Genomic DNA, 22,304 nt, shown 5'->3' with positions numbered 1-22,304 from the left:
AATAAATATATACTAGGCATTGACATGTTCCTCTGGGATTGAAATGATCTTCGTATTTCTCTGTATCCTCTTATTCAGCATAAAAACATTTTAAAGTACTCATTTGTTTCACTGAGAAGCATGTTGCAATAAGCATGGAAAATACTAACACACTTAACAGCAGGAATGCAGCAGATATGAACAAGCACTTGCAGAATGTGTAGAAAATTCAGGGTTGGCTAGAGCCCAGCCTCATCATCTACAGGAATTAAATAGCCTTGTGATCTTAGCTATAAAACACAAAGGCGGGTGATGGAATAGACGCACAATCCTTGCTTTTTTGTCAATATTGCTCAGTGTTTTTCAGTCCAAATGACTTCAGTAAGTAGAATTGTTGGAATGCAAGCACTCAGCCATCCAGTCATGAAACTATTTACTGTGCCCTGGATCAAAGGCATCAGTACCGTTCCGCTCCCCCTCCAATAAAATAAAAATCTATGCATGCCAGTTATCTAAACTCAAAGTCTGCTTCTCAATCTATGAAGCAGATCAGAACGCAAGGGTTTATTGAGAGCATTTTAGGGCCTAGGTGCCCCATGTTCCACCCAAAGTCATGCCATCACTTTGCATTGACTTATTGCTATGTATAAAGAGTTTTGCTTCAATGTGGAGGTATGTAACAGCCCGAAACCAAGTAAGTCTATCAGGTCCAGCATCACCACATAGCATGGCTGGGCAAATGCTACATGAATTCCAGCAAGGTTCATAGTTGCTGATGCCTTGCCTGGGTGAGCCCATTTAAAACAACAACAAAACCTCTTGCCACTAAGAAGACCAGCAAGAGGCATCAGCAATGGAGTAATCAGCTTAATCTCTCCTCATTAAACAATGAAATGGATGGCTTGCTGCAGCTGCATGGAACTCATCTGAGGGCCAAGCAGATAGGAAGAACTATTTTTAAAGGGTGAAGTATCTCAATGCAAGAAGCTGCTGTCCTAAGAGTAGGGGCTTTAAGATTCCTCCACTTGTTGCTTGGTGCTGAGATGGAACCCCATGTCACTAGATCTGAAAGCTCAGCACTGGCTGCCAGTGAACTACTGAACTCAATTCAAGGCGTTAGAACTAGTGCACAAAGCCCTAAATGGCTTAGGACCCAAGTACCCCAAAGAGCATCTTGTCCAATATTAACCATCTCAGGCTTTACCATTGTTAGGAGACCCTGCTGCTGCAGGTAGGTTGCTGCCATTGATTTGTAACAGCAGTTCCCCGCTTATTGAAATGCGCTCCCTGGTGAGGCATGATTGTGTCCCTCATTATTAATATTCACGAGGAATATAAACACATTCCTGTCAACTCGGGCACTTAATGGAGGAAAAATACTACTCCTGGCAAACTTGTAATTATTTGCTGTGAGGATATGTGATTGCTTTTAAATGGTGTTGTTTGTTTGCCACAGCCTTTGGGAGGAAGAACAGAATAGAAAGAGAATGAAAGAAATAAGCAAACAACTGCTTTTACACACAGATGCCATATCTTATATGACTAGTTAGATATCATGGTTGCGTCCCAGCCACAAATATTTGGGTGATTATGGAGCCTTTTAAATAGAGTTGCATATATATGTATATATATATATACACACACATATTTATATATATATATATATATATATATATATGCTTTCGTAGATTTTCACGGGTACAGGAATGCAGGTTTTGGTGTCCTCGGGTGTCTTCCCGTGTAAAAGTTGGGGTGTCTAGGCGACGTTTCAACGAGGTCTCACTCGTCATCTTCAGGCTGGTGCTTTCGGCTTCTTGTTACTGGAACAGAGCAGGATCTCAGTGTTTGAGTTCCTATAAATACTGTTGAGGGGGTGTGGTGTATAGCCTCCAATGTTCTGGGCAGAGAGGAAGTTCCCAGGCTAGTGTACCTCGTCGAAACGTCGCCTAGACACCCCAACTTTTACACGGGAAGACACCCGAGGACACCAAAACCTGCATATATATATATATATATATATATATATATATATATATAGTGTATAAAATTACAAATACACACAAAAACTGCAATGGCTAGCATAATCTTCTGTGTGTGAGTGAAGGGGAATCCTTTTTTACTTTGCCACAGCTTTACCAAATCACTAAACAACAAAACTGTGAGCTATTTGTAGCGTATAAGAGTGAAGGGACTTCTACCTCATTAGGAACTGGGATCAGGCATGTGAAAAGCATTTTTTTTACACAAGGTCTTTTTTGTTTAACTTTTGCTTAACTCTCTACTCAGCCCCATATTTGACTATTCTGCTTCTTCTTTTGCATATGGGCACTTGTGCAACATGCTTGCCCAAACATGAATTACAAGGTTTTAAAACATTTGGTTGTTGTTCAGTACACAAATATTAGCTTTGCATTCCATTTTGGAAGGAGGCAGAACAATTGTCTTCGGATATAAATACAGTAGGAATTTCAACATATATTTGAAATGAAAGGCGCTGCTTCAACTATGTAGACAAATTTCCATATTGCTTGATGTACTTGTGATTAGTCATATAGTGGATATCAGAGGATCAATCAAATCAAAAGATGGATAGCCTCCAAGCTTCATATGAATACTAAACACCAGAAAACCCATCCAGTTGAAGCAAAACTGTATTTGACTGCAATTGATTTAGACAGGACTAGGAAGAATAAAGTAGATGAAGGAAGACACTGCATGTCACATGTCATAAACCATTTAAGGCAGCATTCCTAGACTTTACAAGATTTGTTTTCCTTGGACCAAAACCACTGGTTTTGGTTATCTAGGGAGAATACTTGGATGCCACTTAAGTTTTTAAAATAAAGTTTAGTAAGTTTTCATTCCAATTCAGAAATTAACTGGAAGAGAAGCAAGGGCTATTGGTTCAGTGAAAAGCAAAAACAAGTATTTAGTCTAGTCATGAAATCAGAAAGGACACAGAATGTGGGTGACAGACAAATATAGTCAAGGCACACAAATGTCTAGTAAAACATCTTATTCAGGTTATAGTCCCTATTTAAAGATAACTTTAAAGATAACACTCAAAATTGGTACATATATGAACAAATCATATTGCAGTCTTAAGAAAGAAATATACTTTTGGCCAGGCTTTTCACATTATAATGGACATTGAAAAGTTTGGTTGGTTCTTAATAACTATTTGCTTTCCTTCTGTTCACATAGCCTGCAGCAAAGCACCATTGCTCTAACACAAATTATGACAGTCAACAATGAATTTCATTATCGACTCTCTTCCAAGACACTGCTGTTGACAGATGTTACGAACTTGGGATTTAAAAAATCAGGAAAACTGCCTTGACACTTATTCCTCTCTGAAGGGCCTGAATTATCTTGGGACCGCCCATCTTCACCTTTTCATTGCTGATGCCACCTCATCATCTATTTAATCAACTCCCTGTCCCCTCCTCACTTCCAAATAACTGAATTGTTTTATTTCACAAGTTACTCCAACATCTGGTACAACTAGCCTGAAGTCTGAGCTTGTCCAGCTAAGAAGTGCTTGGTGTTATCTGCATATAATACTACAATTGCAGAAAAAAATGTCATTTTCTCAAAAGACTTGAATGGTGACCAAAATGTATTTAAGGTGCTCAACACTACAATATCAATGGGACGTGCTATCAGCAGAACCCACTCCATGTACCGTATACTAAGAAATAAAGCATTTTGAGTTCAATAGCAGATACAGTCCAATTGTTCCTATTTACCAGGAATATTTCCTATTTTCTGAGACTTACCAATACAAATCTGATCTATTCCAGTACAACTTTTAATGGAAAATCCTTAAAATGCCATGTGGAATGACACATTTTAAGAACAACAACAATAATAAAGGTACTTATGAAGTGGTCCAAGGGCAGTAGCGTTTTCCCCAAACACTATACACAGGAAAACATAGACTTGGGAACCAAGTCAATGCATTCACCTTTCATTCACTCTTAATGACTAGCCAAATAGGAAATGTTGCTGAATGTGTTTTAATTGTAGCTATTCCTTAATTAGAACCAGAGCCAGATCCACTGTGAGAGTAAACATTTCACTAAACACCAGCCTCACTCCAGGATACTCTAAAGAGCTCAAGGAGGCTAACAGCCTCCACTTCTTTTCCATATTTCAGCTGGTGCTCAAGGTGTTTGGTCTCCAAATTCTGGAGGGATCATTATGGCAACTGTGTTTCCCCAATATGCTAAACAGAAGCTTCAAGGGGACTTAAAAAAATGTTTTTAAAAATTGTGCCATTAACACTGCTTACTCCAAATCCAATCGTTTTTAACTCGTTTGTTTTAAGTAGGAGAGCTAATAAATCCTCTCTTGTTTCATCCAAACCCACCCTGCTTCAGAAAACATGTGTAGTGTATAAAAACACAATTTTTGTTTGGGGTATCGCCCTTTATTTTTATTTTATACTTCCTTTCCAGCTTTAATAGGCTAGTATACCTAGTTCTTATATAAAGGACCAACCTTGGGATGGTCTGAAAGTACAGTAGCCCACCCAACAGCAAACCACGAGGCAAAGTAGTGATTTGTGATTTAATAAACCATGTTTCAAAATCCTAATAGAGGCTTGGTGCCTTTACAAAGCACGCAACAGCCTGAAATTTAAGAGGGACATGGGATGTAGTGACAGAGGATTGACTATATTCAGCTGTTGTAAGAGGGACAGAGCCTGAGTCATAAAGAAATGTACTTTGCAGAAGTAGTCCAGTTGTTCAAATGCATATTGTGAGGGGGGGGAGCACTCTGTACATACTTTACCCTTAGGCTGATTTATCACAAAGCATGCAATGCACACTATCTGCTGCACGTGTTGGATTATATCACAGCCACCCTACCTGCTGATTCAATGCACCCCTGGTTCTCTCAACACCCAGTGGCAACCATATTACTTCCTTCTCTAGCCACTCTGTATTTGGATGGGGTACAAATACAACAACAACTCCTCAGTTAATACATCTGTTCCTCACCAGCACTAGGAACTATAGTTTTTCGATGTGGCTGGGTTGTGTGTTGTTGTTTTTTACCCACTCCCAGTGTCCGAATCGCTGGGTACTTATTTTATGAAAACCGACTCTCCTTACAGCTGTCTTAAAGGGCTTTTAGGTTTTTGCAGTTTCACATTGAATGCCTCTCCCTCCCTCAAGTTTGGGAGAGGGACGACGAGATGGTGGTCTTCGAAAACTGGTCGGGGAAAAGGACCATCAATGCCTTTAGAAGAAGAGGAAAGAAGCTGCCATCTATCTACGACAGTCTGGGAACAACATCCCCTTGAGACCAGACCCACACAAACAAAGCAGCCGTGAAGCAGTTCGCCCCGAAAAACCCTGCCACCTCCGGCGCTGGGTCGCCGAAACCATCCCAGCCAATCTCGCCATATTGGCGACTCGCGTGTCGTTCACACAAACAGACACCTTGTGCCACCAGCTTTTGACAGGGAGCGGGGAACCAAGCCAGGCTCGCCCACCTCAGCTTCCTTCGCTTTTCCCGCAGCTCCCGCCACGTAGAAATGAACGAAAGCGAAGCGCGCGCACACGCACACACAACATGCGCGCGCTCCGCTTCTTCCCCTCAGGAGCGACGGTTTCTCTCCCCACCCCGCTCTCAGCCAGCGCCCAGTTGCCTGCGCGCGCATCTCTCCCCCCTCCCGCCGCCCTCGCGCTCACCCGACACTAACCGCGTCCCCCTGGAAGCGCGTCTTGCGCGCGCGCGGCCGCGAACATTTCGCTGACGTAACCCGAAGACGCAACCCGCACCCGCGCTTTGGGCTGGACGGGGCAGCGGCGCCACCTGGCGACCAGCCCTCCCTCCGTCTCCCTATCTTCCACGCGCCCGTTCCGCCCGACTCTCCCGCGCACGCGCCCTCCTGTGGGAAGGCGGCGGCCCAGAAACAGCGTTACGTACTGGGGAGAGCGCGCGCACGCCGGCGCCTCGCGGTCACGTGAGGGAGGCGGGGCCGCGGCTCTCGGGCGGCGGGAAGAGGTGTTTGTCTGCGGGGTTCGATGAGCCTCGCGTAAGCGGGAGTTGCTAAATAGAAGCGTTGGGTCCGCGACTCTGTGGCGCAGTGGGTCAGCGCGCCTGGCTGTTGATCAGAAGCATAGTGGTTCAAGCCCACCTTGGGACGGCTGATGGCAAGATCGACGGGTGAAGAGCGACATATTAAATAAATTAATTAATAAATACTAGCAGTAAAACACTTTAGAGGCAGAGATGCGGCTAGCAAGGTCAGAAGAAGGAGGAAGCAGAATCATTTGAAAGAATTCAGCGTGGCAGCAACTGCACTTTGGAACTCCCTGCCTATTGATGCCAAGTGGGCACCTTTACTGTACACTTTTGGGTGCCCGCTAAAAACATTTTTGTTCAGACAAGCCCACCCAGATGCTTAGGAAGTTGAAGTCATTTTAATCTGTTTAAATTTTCTCTGATTTTATTGTTTTAGCTTGTAAACGCTTTTGAGTTTTTTTGGCTTATTTTCCAACCAAACAGTGTATTAAATTTTACGAAATAAATTTTAAAAAGAGTGCTTTGAGGGCTTGAGGAATAGTTTGCTGAGGAGGAAAATAACAGCTTTGGAATTGCTAAGAGCCCAGCAGGATCTGAACAAAAACCCATCTAGCTCAACATTCTGGTTTCTAAAGTGATCCACAAGATGCTCCTCAGAAACTTGCAAGCATGTCATAAAGTCAGGCAACAGGTTTTTTGCTGCTTTTCAGCAACAGGTATTCAGTGACACAGGACACCGAGATCTGCCTATCATGGCTTTTTGCCATGAACATCATTGCTTTTAGAGCCAACCCAGGTAATGGCAGCTAATTCAGAAAATTAATTATGTGTCATGTGAAGAAGTACTTAGTTTTGTCTGCTCTGAAATCTACCATCCAGTTTCACTGGCTGATTTATCATTAGGTGTATAGATTTGGGATTGTCCCACCAAGAAAGATATCACTGCTGGGACTTGGCATAGGAAAGAGTGGTGTATGCAACAGCAGTGTCCCCAAATTTCATCCCAATATTGGAAGGTCTAGCATTGTTAGGCAGTTTGGAAAGGTGAATGAAATGGCTTTATTTAGGAAATTGACCTCTGTGTTTTTCAGATCAGTTGCTCTCATAATTAAATAACATACAATTTGGTGCTACTTATGCTGTGGAGGGTAAGAAGGTCGATAATGTGCACTGGGGCTGGCTTAAGAGAGGTCCTTTTGCTCATTCTGCATCAGAAACCTTTTGTTCAAGTCATACTTTGCAAGATAGAGAGAACAGGGAAGTGTTACACGGTGGTTCCTGTGAGCTTTTTGAGTACAGTAGGAGATTTCTTGAGACTTTCTAGGATTTACTGAAGTCAGGAGTTAATTATCCAGTAGGTGGCAGTGACAGAGTCTGTGATGGCTCTGCTACACCATTAAATAGATATTAGATGTACAGTATCTTGGTGCAGGGAAGATTCAATGCAGGGAAAATGATTTCATCTGCAGTGCTCATCTATAAGGGCAACATGAATAGACTGAAGAAGTTGCATTTTTCTTCAGCTTGGTTGTTGGGGAACAAGATTATATCCTTGTTTCTGTTGAACTCTGGCTGGCTGGGGTGGGGGGAACATGTAAAAGGTAAAGCTAAAGGTACCCCTGACCGTTGGGTCCAGTTGCAGACGACTCTGGGGTTGCGGCGCTCATCTTGCTCTGTAGGCCAAGGGAGCTGGCGTTTGTTTGCAGCTTCCAGGTCATACGGCCAGCATGACTAAGCCGCTTCTGGCAAAACCAGAGCAGAGCATGGAAACACCGTTTACCTTCCCGCCAGAGCAGTACCTATTTATCTACTTGCACTTGACGTGCTTTCAAACTGCTTAGGTGGGCAGGAGCTGGGACCGAACAACGGGAGCTCACCCTGTTGCAGGGATTCAAACTGCTGACCTTCCCATCGGCAAACCCTAGGCTCTGTGGTTTAGACCACAGTGCCACCCACGTCTCTTTTGGGGGAACATGTAGTAGGGGCTAAATGAAATCACCTAAAGTTACAACAGTACTGTAATAATTTTGGCACAAGGAACACTAAGAGCAAAATGTCTGTTGTGATTTCAGTTTTCTCTATCCCTTTCTTTGCAAAAGCCCTAAACAAATAGTTGACTTAGGAGTAATAGCTGAATCCTGATTGATCCATGCTTGGGTTTCGTGCTACATGAATCTATGACAGGTACAATGCAGTTCACCTACATACAAGGTGGTTTGTTTGCGGCATTTGATTGAAAAACCATCAGAACCAATTTAGATTAAATCTAACAAACACTTCATGTGATGCCTGCCAAAGTGCCCAATTCTATGAAACAGACAATTTTGTAGTAACTATTTTGTTAATGGTTTGGCACTAAAATTATTTAGCTTGAAGGAAAAGGGACACGTGAAGGACAGAATTTTTTAGGTCCTCATGAAAAACCACCATCATTTTAGGGTGAATTTATTCTAATACACACATGTCTGTGTGCAACCTCCCTTAATATATGCACTTTTGTTCTATCTCTATTTTTCTGCACACTTTATCCCAGTATATGCTTTACTCAGCTGGAGCACTGCACTGCGAAATTCAGATAAGTGTGAATTTCAAAGGATAGCTGCGTTTTGGTTCTCATGTGGATTTGGTAGATCCACCTTTAAATGCGAACTGATTCAAATTTCTCCATCATCCCTAGGTGGAGGTTTTTCTGCACCCAGCCCGGAACATTACTGCCAGCCTCTGCCTATAAGGTTCTGCTAATGCCACACCACTAGCATGGGGTCCATATTTTGCCTGTGTGGGCCAGCAGAAGTGCAGTTGATGGACTGTCCCAAACTAAACAAGCCCCGCCCTTGTCACCTGATGACATCAGGCCCAATTGCTAAATCAGCTCTAGGCTGGTATAAGTGCAGGCTGTTGCCTGCCCACCATGTTCCACCCAGCTGGTGAATGCAGTGGTGGCTTAGCCCCTGAATGCAACCTACTGTTGCTTAATCGGGATTTGGATTCGTCTGCCAATCAGGAAGCACAGAATAAAGCATTACAACTGTCTATGTAACCTTGCTTTTCTATCTTATTTAATTTTCTGAGCATGTCTCTTCAGGTGGTTGTTAAATGATTCCAATTTATTATTGATTCACTGTAACTCTTTTTAGCTTAAGCCCCTTTTCCTGTAAAGCAGTTAGATGAATAACGTCCGTAATAAATACTGGCATATTTACAGAAACAAGGCAGTAAACGTAGCGTCTCTAAGCAATAACATAGCCCAGCTCCTATGTGAACCTAGTTCAAAATTCTATATCTAGAAGACATTACAAGAAGAGTCCTCATGGATTCAGTCCTTAATTCTGTTCCCCTAAAGCAGTGATGGCCAAACTTGGTCCTCCAGCTGTTTGGGGACTACAGCTCTCATCATCCCTAGCTAACAGGACCAGTGGTCAGGGATTATGGGAACTGTTGTCCCAAAACAGCTGGAGGGCCAAATTTGGTCATCACTGCCCTAAAGGGTGACCAGATGCATATGGGAAACCCACAAGCAATAGCCCTCTGCCACAGTTGTTCCTCAGTGACTAGCATTTAGAGACATATTGCTTCTGCTGATAGAGTAATGGATGATAGTCAATGAAGTTTTACTTTCACTAACCTGATTAAAATGAATGGACCTAACTAGGCATGCTCATTAATTTCACTGGGTCTGTTCTGAGTAAAACTTAGTTGAATACTAGCTTGGGTTACTGCAACTCACTCTATGTGGGGCTGCCTTCGAAAAGTTATGAAAAATGTCGACTGGCACAAAAAGCTGCAGCCACATTGTTGACTGGGGTTGGTTATAGGGAGCATACGGCTTCCTTATTACGGCAGCTCCTCTGTTTCCAGTCAAAATTCAAAGTGCTGGTTATGACCTATAAAGCCCTACGTGCCTTAGGTCCAAGCTATCAGAAATACCACGTTCCCTCATATGAACCTGCCCAAGTTCTGAGATCTTTGGGGCGGGGGGACTTCTCTCAGTCCTGCCACCCTCAAAGGCACGCTTGGTAGGGACATGGAGAGAGGGCCTTCTCAGTGGCTGCTCCCAGATTTTGGAACTCCCTAGAGAAATTAGACTGGCTCACTGTTTGCTGTCCTTCCAATGGCAGGCAAAAATGTATTTCTATAGCAGGCTCAGCATCAAAACACTGTTGGACAGCTGGTGTATGCTCTTAATGTAAACCCTTTTAGGGGTAAAAATAAATCCTGTCTGAACATTTAATTTTTTGAGGGGATGGGGACAGAATAGTTATTGGATACCAGAAGGAGCACAGCACTACTGACTTGCAGTTCACGTGGACCAAGAACGAAAAGTGAAGCAATATCTCCTGTTGATAAACTCTCCTTATTTCTTCATCCTGTACAAGGGATATCCTGTTTGCAGCATACTCGTTTATGTTTGGTATGCTGGCGATAAGCATCAAGGTCATCGCTTAGCATGTCCTTTTGAACAAGGCTTTAAAAAATCTTCCGAAGGAGTTGCAGAGCTTTTAAGCCCCCACCATCCCACTCAAAATACAGGGACTGGGGGTGGGGAAGAAACTTGTTTTTGTAACTGGTTAACAGAGATTTTAACTATTCCGGCAGTGTGGTAGAATTACTGATATAGGAAAATTAAGCTCATTTATCCTAAACACTGTACTTTTAATTGCATTATATTGTAGCTCATGTAATATAGAAAATACAATGTTTGATAACATCGTAGAAACTAACTTGCCCATTGCATGATAAACTCTCATAGGCAACTTCATGTACAGTGCAGTTACCTCTGTATGTTAACTCCCCTTCATCTCCTTCTGCGATCTACTAGTCTTCTACTTGCAGAATCATCTTTAGCATTAAAAAGAATGCTGTAAAAGAGGATTAGACAAATCTGCAGAGGACTGGGCTATTAGTGGCTGCTAACTGCAATGGTGGCTATATTCTGTTTTCGCTGTCAGAGTCAATGTGCCTCTGAATAACAGTTGCTGGAAACTGCAGGTGAGCAGAGTGTCCTTGCAAACATGTCTTAGTCAGCCTGGATAGCTCAGCTGGTTAGAGTGTGGCGCTGATAATGCCAAGGTTGCAGGTTTGATCCCTGTATGGGACAGCTGCATTACAGGGGGGGTTGGACTAGTTGATCCTCAGGGTCCCTTCCAGTTCTGTGATCCATCTTGCAGGCTTCCCACAGACAACTTGGTGGCCGCTATGAGAACAAGGTGGGTGGACTAGATAGGCCATTCACCTGATCAGCCTGGCTAGTCTAATGTTTCTATGTGATATTTTGCTTCATAGGCAAATAATAGTGCTCTATGCTAATCATATTTAGGAGACACTTCAGAGTCTAAAAAAGAAAAAGGGGGCTGATTTAGTTTCAGCAAGGGGACCCAGTGACGGAGCTTCATGCTCCTGCATGGGGGGGGCGGAAAGCAGGCGGGGGCAGGGCTGGCGCGTGTCCCGGGGGCATGGCGCGCCACCTGTGGAGGCATGGCACCCACACGGGGGCAGCCGCGATGGCACCCCACCGAGATCACGCTGCCTAGGGTGGTGCGCTCCCCCCCGCACTCCTCTTCCTCCACCAGTGAGGGGACCCCTTCACCTAACCTACAGGGTGCTTTTGTTCATTTGTTTATATATGTAACAAGTATATTCCACTTATATAAGAAAGTCCTTTGAGCATGTCCTTTGAACCTAATGAAAATAAGTTCCAAAATCACTCACTGTGGTGATCTGGTGTCATTAGCCACTGGGTGAAGGGAGGAGCAGACTAGATCTGTCCAGAACTTCGTGTAACAGAAGAGTGTTTAGCATAGCTACTGGCTGTATGTGTAAACAATGGAAATCACATTTTTGCCACTGCATAACTTGCTGACTGGTTTTTTGAGAATGTGATTCATGTGTATAACTTTTATATGGCGTCAGAGCAGCATGAAGTTAGAAATTTAAACATCCATCTGGGCAGCATTCAAAAACATTAGCTCAGACTTATGTGCTTAATTTTATAATTTTAAGATGTGAAAAAATTCAGTTGAACAATTTAAATTTAATTCATACGCCCCCCCCCTCTTTTTTTTGTAATTTTTAAACTCTCCATTGGGACAGATTGCTTATTAACTCCACCCTAAGGCTACAGATTGTGCAATATAATTGCCTCCATGATCTCACCTTCTGTCATTCTTTAGTACTTAACTGCATAACTGGACTGAAAAGTAACTGACTGTACTTTTTTCAAGTTTGAAAAAGCAGCTTAGTTTAGATATTTGCCCCTGCATATGTGTACTGGGGTTTTGTTGTTAGCAAAACACACACCCTCAAATTGTGTACAGTGAAATAAATGTCATGTGTAGGTAATGTAACCTAACTCCCAGTTGTCAGAAAATGTCAAATTCAAGAGAGTGCTTGAGCTAAGGCACTTTGAAAAGCACTCCCATCTAAAATACTGCTTTCTCTTCCTAGGTCATAAAATATAAAATTATAGACGGGAGCTAAACACTGAAGGGTTCACTACTTCTTATGCTAAGATTTTTCCTTATTCCTGGTTGGCAACTACTTTTCAACAGGGTCCGTACTTGAACTGAGCAAGGACCAGAGGGCCAAACCATTAGCACACCCTCCCAACTCAGGCACAAGGTGCATCACAGAGAAACAACATTTTAACCCTTTCTTCCCCTAGAATTAATATCAGTTGGGGCTTTGATGGTACTCTCCTGTTACACATTACAGGAATCAGTAGGAGGATTTCAGATTGTGTTTCCCCATCACCATCTCTGCCTTATAGCATGAAATCATGTTGTCTTACCCGCCGATGCATTTTGCGCTCTTTCAGTTCCTTCTCTTTGGGATTGTTGCCAGCAGTGACTGTGAAGACACCTTTATTACTGATGTGACCATCTCTGTTTCGTTTCGTCTGAGCAATGCACGTTTTGTGCAGGCTCTCCAAAGCTGTCCCGCACATTGGCAGCTCTGTGAAAGCATCTTCGTTCTCCTCCTCCTCCTCCTGATCTTCTGACAAAGAAGCTTCTATGTTTGTCACCTCGCCAGTCTGAATTTTGGAGTTAACCCTGTGCCGTGAAGATCTTAAATGTGAACATGTGCAAGCATTTAACCTGTGTTTTAATTGAATTGTTTCAGGAGCTCTTCCCAGTTTCTTGTCAGAGTTTGGTCTAGGAAGAAACTGGAAAGGGGGCTGGGCTGGATTGTCTGTGGCTTTGTAATTTGAGGAATATAATAATTCTCCATCCAGCTGGTTTTCCTCAGGCTCTCCATCAACATACAGCTGGCCAATAACTTTGGTAAGTTCCAAGGATGTTTCACTGTATGTCAAGTGAGACATAAATGAAGGTCTTGGAGCCGTTTCCAGAAAACAACAATGGATCTCCCCTTCTGTTTCTTCTTTTATCTCCTCTGAAGTCTCAAGTGGCTTGTCAGTTTTAGCAGGCCTAGAGTAAGACATCACCTCCTCCTGATCGAATGGCTGCACTTCCTTCAAGTTTAATCCATCAGAGAAGGCCAAACTCCATTTCATTGCTAGACATCTTGTGAAACATTCCTTATGCAGTGAAGTCTTTCATTTATTTATTGAGAGCTACATTCTTTTAGTTACCTGGAGAAGTGCTGCACAGACATTATCCGAGACTTCTTTGTTCCTGAAATTCAAAATACTACATTAGAAATGTTACTGCATGTGAGCTCAATCTTAAGATTCAAACCTTCAGGCTTCTTGGTAGACTTTGACCTTGTCATTCGTCCCCCACCAAACAAGAGAGAAAAGAAATGATAAACAAAGATACATGTATGCTGTGATTCTTCAGAAGAACAGAATGTTGTTTAGAACACAGAATTTATCTTCCTGAGAATCTTGGGCTCTTTTGGGCAGTGCCCTATGAAGTGTTAGGCTGTATGTACACCATACACATTTAAAGCACATGACTCTTCAAAGAATCCTGGGAACTGTAATTTGTTAAGGGTGATGTGAATTGTAGGTCTATAAAGGATAAACTACAGTTCCCATGATTCTTTGGGGAAGTCATGTGCTTTAAAAGCACGGTGAGTATGTAGCCGTAGACGGATGGGTGGCTGAATAAAGATGGCGCTAGATAATGGTTGGCTGAAGATGAAACGTTTACAAGTTTCCCCTCCTCTTTTTTCATGTACAGCTGCAGAGATGTCATGATTTGTTAAACCACAGTTTCCCTCTGATGTCAGAACCAAGAATATGTCATATGCTTCTTACAAACCAGTATTAGAAGCCACAGTATTATCCCGGTTTATTGCAATCTGGGTTTGTAGGAAGTGATTAAACCATAGTTTCCTAGACTGAGCATACTGGGGAAACTGTGGCTGATAAGCCAGGAGGTTTCTGCAATCAGGCACATGAGAAGGGAAGGGTTTGCTGGAGGAGGGAGTTCTTAAGCTCATTGCTTGTCCCTGCTGCACCAAACCATGGTTTGTTGGACTGGGACTGGCCACAATGCTGTAAACGGTGTTTGCAACAGAAAGCACAATATATGGCCAATTTAGTGTCTTTAAATACCCTCATACACTCCTCAGGAACCTGACTTAGGATGGCTGTTTCACAACCCACAAAGCATGCAATCTCATGTTTTTTTAACTAAGATAAACTTAAAGCTTCCTTGAAAAACGATCACAAAAAACTTGTTAAACCCAAAAAGCGCAATGCAGTTATCATTGTCTATAAAGGGATAATATGGGGAAATGATTTTGGGTACAGACTTGTCTTCAATTTATTAAAATAATTCTTCCTGTGTAGCCATATTTAAGTTAGGAAATATTTTTGACATAGCAAGTAGATCATACAAAATCACAGATTTCTGCAACTAGATGATTATGTGGCTGCACAAAAATACACAGACATTTATAAGAGCACCCAATTCCATGCATTGAGAATGGCATAAATTGAGGAGTAGAGCCAGTGAAATGAGTTGGACTTAAATTGAAATACAGTGACTATGACTAAGTCAAATAAAACCCAAAGTATTTTTAACTTACCACTCATTTTCTTATTATTCATCTGGTGGTGGTTTTTTTTAAAGGAAAGCATTTTTTTGTTAATTATTGCTTTATGGTTTCTGTAAAGATAATTGTTCTGACAACCGAATCAATGTGTATTGATTACCTGGTACGCTTCAACTGTCGTTTTGCCCTTAAAAGTAAGTACACATCAAGGATTGTTAGTTTTTACTTAACCTGCATGCTTGAAACGAAAGTTAAACCTGGCAGAAGAAACTGCAAATTAACTTCTAACAAATAGAGCTTGCTAGTCCCCACTCATCATTTGATAGTTACTTTTGATTTCTTAAAAATGTTTTATTGCCCCGAAGAGAAATAAACACGTAGAGAAAAAACCCACAAACCAAGGGACTAGAAATAATGCATCTGTTATGGATAATTTTACCTTCTCTGTTCTGCAAGACAACCCCAAATTCAATTTTTTCCATGAGTGCAATAGTAGGATTCAGCAGCTGAAAGATCTTCCGAATGTTGAGGCAGAACAGAAAGGGGGTATGAACAGATCCTTAACAAAAGGCATTTCAGATTGCTTGCTATACAGGAACTCTGTCAACAGAAGTATGTGTGAAAATCCCTGAGGCTAGAAACAGCCATCTGCAAGCACTGGCCAAGTTATTCTGAGAAAGAAGACAGAAAAGAAGGGGGAAAGGGATGGGAAGCAAGCATGCTTGAAAGGAACAAAAAATCACTTCTAAAAATATAATTGTGACCCGATTCTTCATACTGTCAGGCCATTGCACGACTCCTTTTATCACTTGAAGCACCTGGAGTCAGTTTTCACACTGAATGCATCATTAATGTGTTTCTGTCAGGTTTTGGACAAATGGCTCGGAAATTTCTTTTCATGCAGCACTTTTTACATCTACTCGAACCAGATAAGAAACTAATGCGGTGGAGAGAGGGGGGAGAGGACCCTTTCCCCCACAGACAAATAAAAATGGGAGCTGTGGACATGTTTTTGGTACTGTTTTTGTGGTGCTGACATCATCCAAGAAGCTGTGGATGGAAAAAGCATGCCGCCAATATTGATTGTGGATATGATCGATAGGTTATGCCCTTGAAATTGCACGGGCCTTGAAACTAGACTGTAGCGGCCTATAATTAATTAGGAGTGGATGCTGGGAAATCCGCTGATTGGAAGGAGCACCTTTAAATATTTCAGGGGGTCCATTGCTGATCCCTGGAGTTTCCTGGTTCTGCTGCTTCCCCCTCCAAGCAGTAAAAAGACGAGAGAAGTGACTGGTTCAGCTGGAATTCTAGAGACCTATGAAGCTGCCTTATACCAAGTCAAACCAGCAGTCCATCTATCTCAGTGCTGTCAGCACTGACTGGCAGCAGCTCTCCAGCCTGGTTTCCCAGTCCTACCTGGAGATGCCAGGAATTGAACCCGGGATCTTCTGTATGCAAAGCAGCTACTCAACCACTCAACCCTTCCCCAATTCTCCGCTTGGCTTGCACTCTCCCTCTGGGTGGCAGTGGAGTTTGGGATCAGATAGAAAGAGGGCAAGTGGCTGGGCAGTGGTGAGGTGGAGAGTAGGCCCATAAATGTCTCCTGGTGCAGACATTTTGCTCTGTGGTTCCCCCAAATCTGGAGCCAGCATGAGACTTGGCTTTGCCTTACCCACATAAGACAAAATTTTCCATGTACAGTGGTACCTCGAGTTAAGTACTTAATTCGTTCCGGAGGTCCGTTCTTAACCTGAAACTGTTCTTAACCTGAAGCACTACTTTAGCTAATAGGGCCTCCTGCTGCCGCCGCGCCGCTGGAGCACGATTTCTGTTCTTATCCTGAAGCAAAGTTCTTAACCTGAAGCACTATTTCTGGGTTAGCAGAGTCTGTAACCTGAAGCGTATGTAACCCGAGGTACCACTGTATTTGCTTTTGTCCCCATTTTGTGCTGCAATGAAAAAGGCAACATGGTTGTAAAAAAAACCCCAACAACAACCGTCAGTTAAAGTAATAACTAGACCTGGCCTTTTTATGTTCTCTTCCGTATTTGGTGATGTCACTTCTGTTCTGCATTTGGGAGCTAGAACCCCCCCAGGTATTGGCTCCATGCCTGGAGAGAAGGTGGTTTTCCTGTCACACACAGGTGGCCTGGCCTGCTCCTTTTGCACTGACTGCAAATGGAAGGTAATACTGCAAGGTTATGAGCAGAGTTCAATGGAGAGCCACAATAAGCTGCCTCTAGGCCATCAGTTCACTTCCTACCTTTACATATTCTTTAAATCCCTTTGCCAGAATAAATATGGGGCTCTTAAAGTCTTTCATTCTAGCCTCCTTTGTAGTTTCCCCTCCAAGCTGTTGTCTTTCTTCTCTGCACCATATTTTGGTTAGTTTTAGGCAAGGCTCGCAACCAACGCCTTGTTGGTCTGGATGAAGTTGCTGGGTGCAAGCTGTGTGATGTCCACTTTCAGGTCTTTATTCAGCAAACAGTTTTCACAGGTGAAAGCCGGCTCTGCACCAAACAACATCTGGCTTAGACCGAATGTGACAATTACAGATTTATCAGCCTTTGAGGCATATTTCATAATTAATGTCAATGAAGTGCAATACAGGAAAGAGAAATGCCCATCAGCCTAACGTCTTCAGTATTTTTCTCTCCCTTGACAGCGCCTTTAGTAACAGTTTCCAAGTGTGCCTTATCATACTGTTAAGAAAGATGATGTTTCTCATCCTTTTTGATGAAGCTACACTGCGCGCTGCATTCACAGAAGGGATATTCCATATAGCTGACAAGTCATTAATCCAGTGTTGACAGCGAAGCAGGGCAAATTTAATTTATTCCTTGGAGATTTGAGAGTGACTAATCTCAGGTGCTGACCCCAAATGACAAGTGGCAAGAATCCAGTGGCAGTTTTCAATCTGTTAGCAAATATACACACACATATATATTTTAAAAATCAATAACTGTATTTGGTTCTGAATTTGGCTGGGACAAATGTGTATATTCTGTATTTGGCAGGGGTATATTCAGGCTGCTCTGAGCAATTCTGATAGCCTGGATAGCACTCAGCACCTCTGAGCATGTACCCAAAGTTGCACACCATCGCTTGGCCCACATGCGACCTAAAAGCAGGAACATGGAGTTGGTGTAAAGCAGCTGTGAAAAGGCAAATTCTGTGTTAGGGATCATTATGAAAAGGATTAGAGAAATAACCACAACCAATAATACCAGGGGTAGCCGACCCATGGCTTGCAAGCCATATTTGGTCCCTCAAAGGTTTAGGTTTTTGGTGGCCCCTCAAGACCTCTCTAGATTCCATAGAAGATATGTACTAAGCTCTAGGAGCATAACACTGTAAACACTGTAAGCACCTGAAGATGATATGGGTTCCCAATTGTACATACAGACCATATACGTGGACTATTCTTTGGATGTAGGCACCATTCCCATCTTCCATTCAAATGGTGGAGGAGCAGCAGGAACAGTAGAAACATCATCTTCTTTCTGTCCATGAGCCACATATGTAGCGAGCAAATTCTGAAGGTGTGAGCAGGGCTATTGGATGTGAAGGACCTAGTTTGTCCTGTTTGCTTCTTTTTCTACTTAGACTTATCCTGATGTCTGGTGTTTCTGTCTCCAGCAACAACGTTAAGAAGCCTGGCCTAGAGGCTTTGACCAGCCTCTGGACTGCAATGCCACTAAGCAGGATAACTAAGCAATTCTTTGTTCATTTGAGTCAGAATGTTGTCAGGAGGCAACTGTAGTTCTGACCTCCATGTGCAATCACTGATGATCCTTTCCGCGATGGCTATACTCTTCTTCCACAGCCAAGAGGTAGTATGCTTCTGAATACCAGTTGCTGGAAATTGCAGGCGAGGAGAGTCCTGTTGTGCTCAAGTCCTGCTTGCGGGCTTCCCAGGGGCATCTGGTTGGCCACCGGGGGAACAGGATGCTAGCCTAGATGGGTCAAAGTCTTGATCCAGTAAGAGTTTGAGAATGGGGCATGTTATTGAAGGGCAGTTTGGGGGTGGGGAGGAGGGAAGATGGATGCCAGCATTCAGTACTCCTTTGGGAAAGTGCTGGCCTGTGAGGGGGGGGGTGCTTGGCTGTTCTGATTTAAGGTGGGATGGGGGCCACATTTAGAAAACTTGACTCCTTGAACCTATTTTGGCCTAGGGAGAAGTGTTTGGTGGAGTTGCATTGTTGGGGGAATGGCAGAAAAAAAGAAAGGAATCCTAAAAATCCAGATGTGGATTTGTCATATCTGGATTTTTAGGATTCCTTTTTTTAATTCTTGATCCAGTATCAAGAGGATTTGTTGACTATTCTTCATGAAATGCTAGTCAGGGTGTGGGAGCTAATGGAACATGTTATTTTCAGTGTGTAGGGCATCTAGCTTCTTCACCCCACAAATGGAAGGAGTTTCATTTCACAAAAGCAGAGGTGCATTCATGGGAAGGGGCTCTTCCTTTCAGCAAGCAACCATGCTGAATACAGCCCATAATGTTCCTGAATAGCAGACAATTTCTATCAATTATTGGAAGAGCAGCACAAGATCTTTTCACCCCACGAAAGGAGAAATCTGGAAGGCCTAATGAAAGAAAATGTCTAAAATGATGTTTTGCATAATTTCAATTATATGCTAGACCTTTCACGTTTACAGTAAAGACCATAATCTCATAAACCAAATATTCATATGCAGACAACCTTCCATTTAAATGAGCCGACTTGATGTACCTTGCATGAACACATTTGTTATAATAATTGTGAGCTAAACTCTAAAATCTTCACTCAGGCAAAATGACTGTTAGGCAAGATTTCAATCTCTTTTTACGCCATTTATGTGTCTGATTTAATAACCTGAATAATCTCTAATTTTGACCATTTTGTTTCCACCAGCCTACTTCATGATTTCTTTTATCTCTATAAGTAGGTGAAGGTTAATCATGGAAAAAGAATATTAATTAACAGTAAACCTTGGAGATGATTTCAGATTGCATCAATATAGAGTATGTGTAGTACCCAAATCAAGAAGTGGCTAAGTGGCTTATGCTGCCACTTGATGATTGAATGTCCGTTTCTCAGAGACCAAATTGAAGTTGAGGAGAGGCAGAATTAAAAATACTTCTGCTTTTGTTTTTAAAGTAGTATTGGGAAGGTGCAATTTGAAGCAAAGAAATGATGTGCTTAACCACTTCCCACACTTTCCATGTCTTGCTTCTTTTAAACTGCAGTACCAGGCAGACGTGGGTGGCACTGTGAGTTAAACCACAGAGCCTAGGACTTGCCGATCAGAAGGTTGGCAGTTCGAATCCCCACGACGGGGTGAGCTCCCGTTACTTGGTCCCTGCTCCTGCCAACCTAGCAGTTCAAAAGCATGTCAAAGTGCAAGTAGATAAATAGGTACCGCTCCGGCGGGAAGGTAAACGCCATTTCCGTGCGCTGCTCTGGTTCGCCAGAAGCGACTTAGTCATGCTGGCCACATGACCTGGAAGCTGTACGCCGGCTCCCTTGGCAAATAAAGCGAGATGAGCGCCGCCACCCCAGAGTCGGCCACGACTGGACCTAATGGTCAGGGGTCCCTTTACCTTTACCAGGCAGACCCCCACCTCCCCCAGCCCCTTTTATTTCTACCAAGCATCCCTGGTTGCAAAGCAACCTCAGACACCTTGTAACATGCCTGCTGGTGATAATCTCAGCATGATAGTGAATGGTTATTTTTCTCCTGTACTTCGAGTTGCAGTTCCAATTCCAGAATAAAATTTTAAAAAATGAACTCTCATGTAATCCAGCCTTACTGTAGTGATAAACAAAAACCTGCTCTGTGGTTAGCCAGCATAAAGATGGCGAAGCATGCTAAAACAAGGGCCAGTCCTACTTTTTAACCCATCCTACCAGCTACTGATTTAAGCAATAGACAGGCATGGGTCAAGTCACGTGAGAATTCCTCTACCCAGGACCAGACCTACAAAGAGGCAGAGGCAGCTGCCTCAGGCAGCAGCTGCAGAGAGGCAGGGAGTGGACAGAGCTAGGAGTGCCATGTGGCCTTCCCAGCATCCCTTACACTAGCCTGCTGCCCTCAGTTACAGTGAAAGTCACTGCATTTAACCATTATTGTCGTAAGATTCAACAGTCCTGTGCCTTGGGGGAGGACGCCATATTGTTCTTCACCTCAGGCAGCAAAATGTATCGAGCCAGCTCTGCTTCTTGCCATACAGTAATGTTCAGATGCAGGATCAGGACAACATCTTTGATGGTCCCAGGCACTCCATCTTTCTCATCTGGGCTTGGAAGACCAAGGGAAAGTGTGTGTGCACTCCATACATTTAAATGACATCCAACACATACGACTTGTCTCTCAAAGAGCTGCAATTCCAGTCACCCTTGACAGACTACAGTTCCCAGGTTTCTTTGGGGGGAGTCATGTGCTTTAATTGGGTCTTGAGTTTATGTGCATCTGCCCTTTGACTCTTTACTAAGCTGGGGGGAAATGTTATTAGAAATCCTTAACAGCCCGGGAGCCTTCTGCTATTAACAGATCCCTACACTCTGTGTTTGCACTGTTTAGTTTACCTGTTCCCAATCTCTCAGACAATCAGGTCTGAATTCTAATGCAAAATATTCATGCTAGAACCTGATTATAACCCTGAGCTAAAATCCCAAGTGGCATCAGTCTATGGTATCTGAAAGTATTTGCCAAAAACATGTCAGGACTCCCGCACAGTACAAATCGCCCCATAAATTCTGCACTTACACAACATTAATGACTTCATCGTAAAAGCATGTGTTAAGGATCAAGCAAGTGGAAACGATCAGTAAATACACCAAATGTTTTACATTGTTACTGGTGGGTGTTCCTTCTGTCTCTTCAACAAGTGTCCCAGGATTAATGCAAGGGCCAGAAGTGTCAGGCAAATTATAACTCTGCAAGTTATTTACGGAACAGAAATCGCCACTGTCCAATTTCCATTCATGAAGTAATTCCATACCACAGAACTATCAGACCAGGCTGGCAGAACTGCAGACGTTATTTCAAATTCCCTATTGTTCCATGACAAAGCATATACAAGGTCCATATAAACGAGAGAAAATCCTTTTCCATTTGCGTATTCAAATTGCCAGTTGTCTGTCAGCAATAAAGTAGCACAAAGTGGAAAATGTGCCGCACTAATTATATAGATGTTTTCCTTCCGATGGGTTTCTGAGGTCTACACAGGCTCCAAAGCTCTTTCTCTGGCCATCACTTGCACACTTAGCTTCACATGAACACCCAGAGAAGTCAAAGGGATTTGTCTCTGCAATTTTTTGTTCTGCTTGTAG

General features: G+C 43.0%; 1 protein-coding gene across 1 annotated transcript in view; it reads right to left on the bottom strand.

The window, feature by feature from the left end:
* STARD13 (StAR related lipid transfer domain containing 13) overlaps window positions 1-22,304 on the bottom strand; it is a 208,462-nt gene that overhangs the window by 172,907 nt on the left and 13,251 nt on the right. Inside the window, exon 2 of the mRNA XM_081909308.1 lies at window positions 12,806-13,652. Coding sequence (XP_081765434.1) covers window positions 12,806-13,531 — 726 coding nt within the window. The 5' untranslated portion in view covers window positions 13,532-13,652. The remainder of the gene's footprint in view (window positions 1-12,805; window positions 13,653-22,304) is intronic.

The sequence above is a fragment of the Podarcis melisellensis genome (genome assembly GCF_964234715.1).
Source record: "Podarcis melisellensis genome assembly, chromosome: 4".
In the NCBI taxonomy this organism is placed as follows: domain Eukaryota; kingdom Metazoa; phylum Chordata; class Lepidosauria; order Squamata; family Lacertidae; genus Podarcis; species Podarcis melisellensis.
This window is presented reverse-complemented; position numbering and strand designations above follow the sequence as displayed.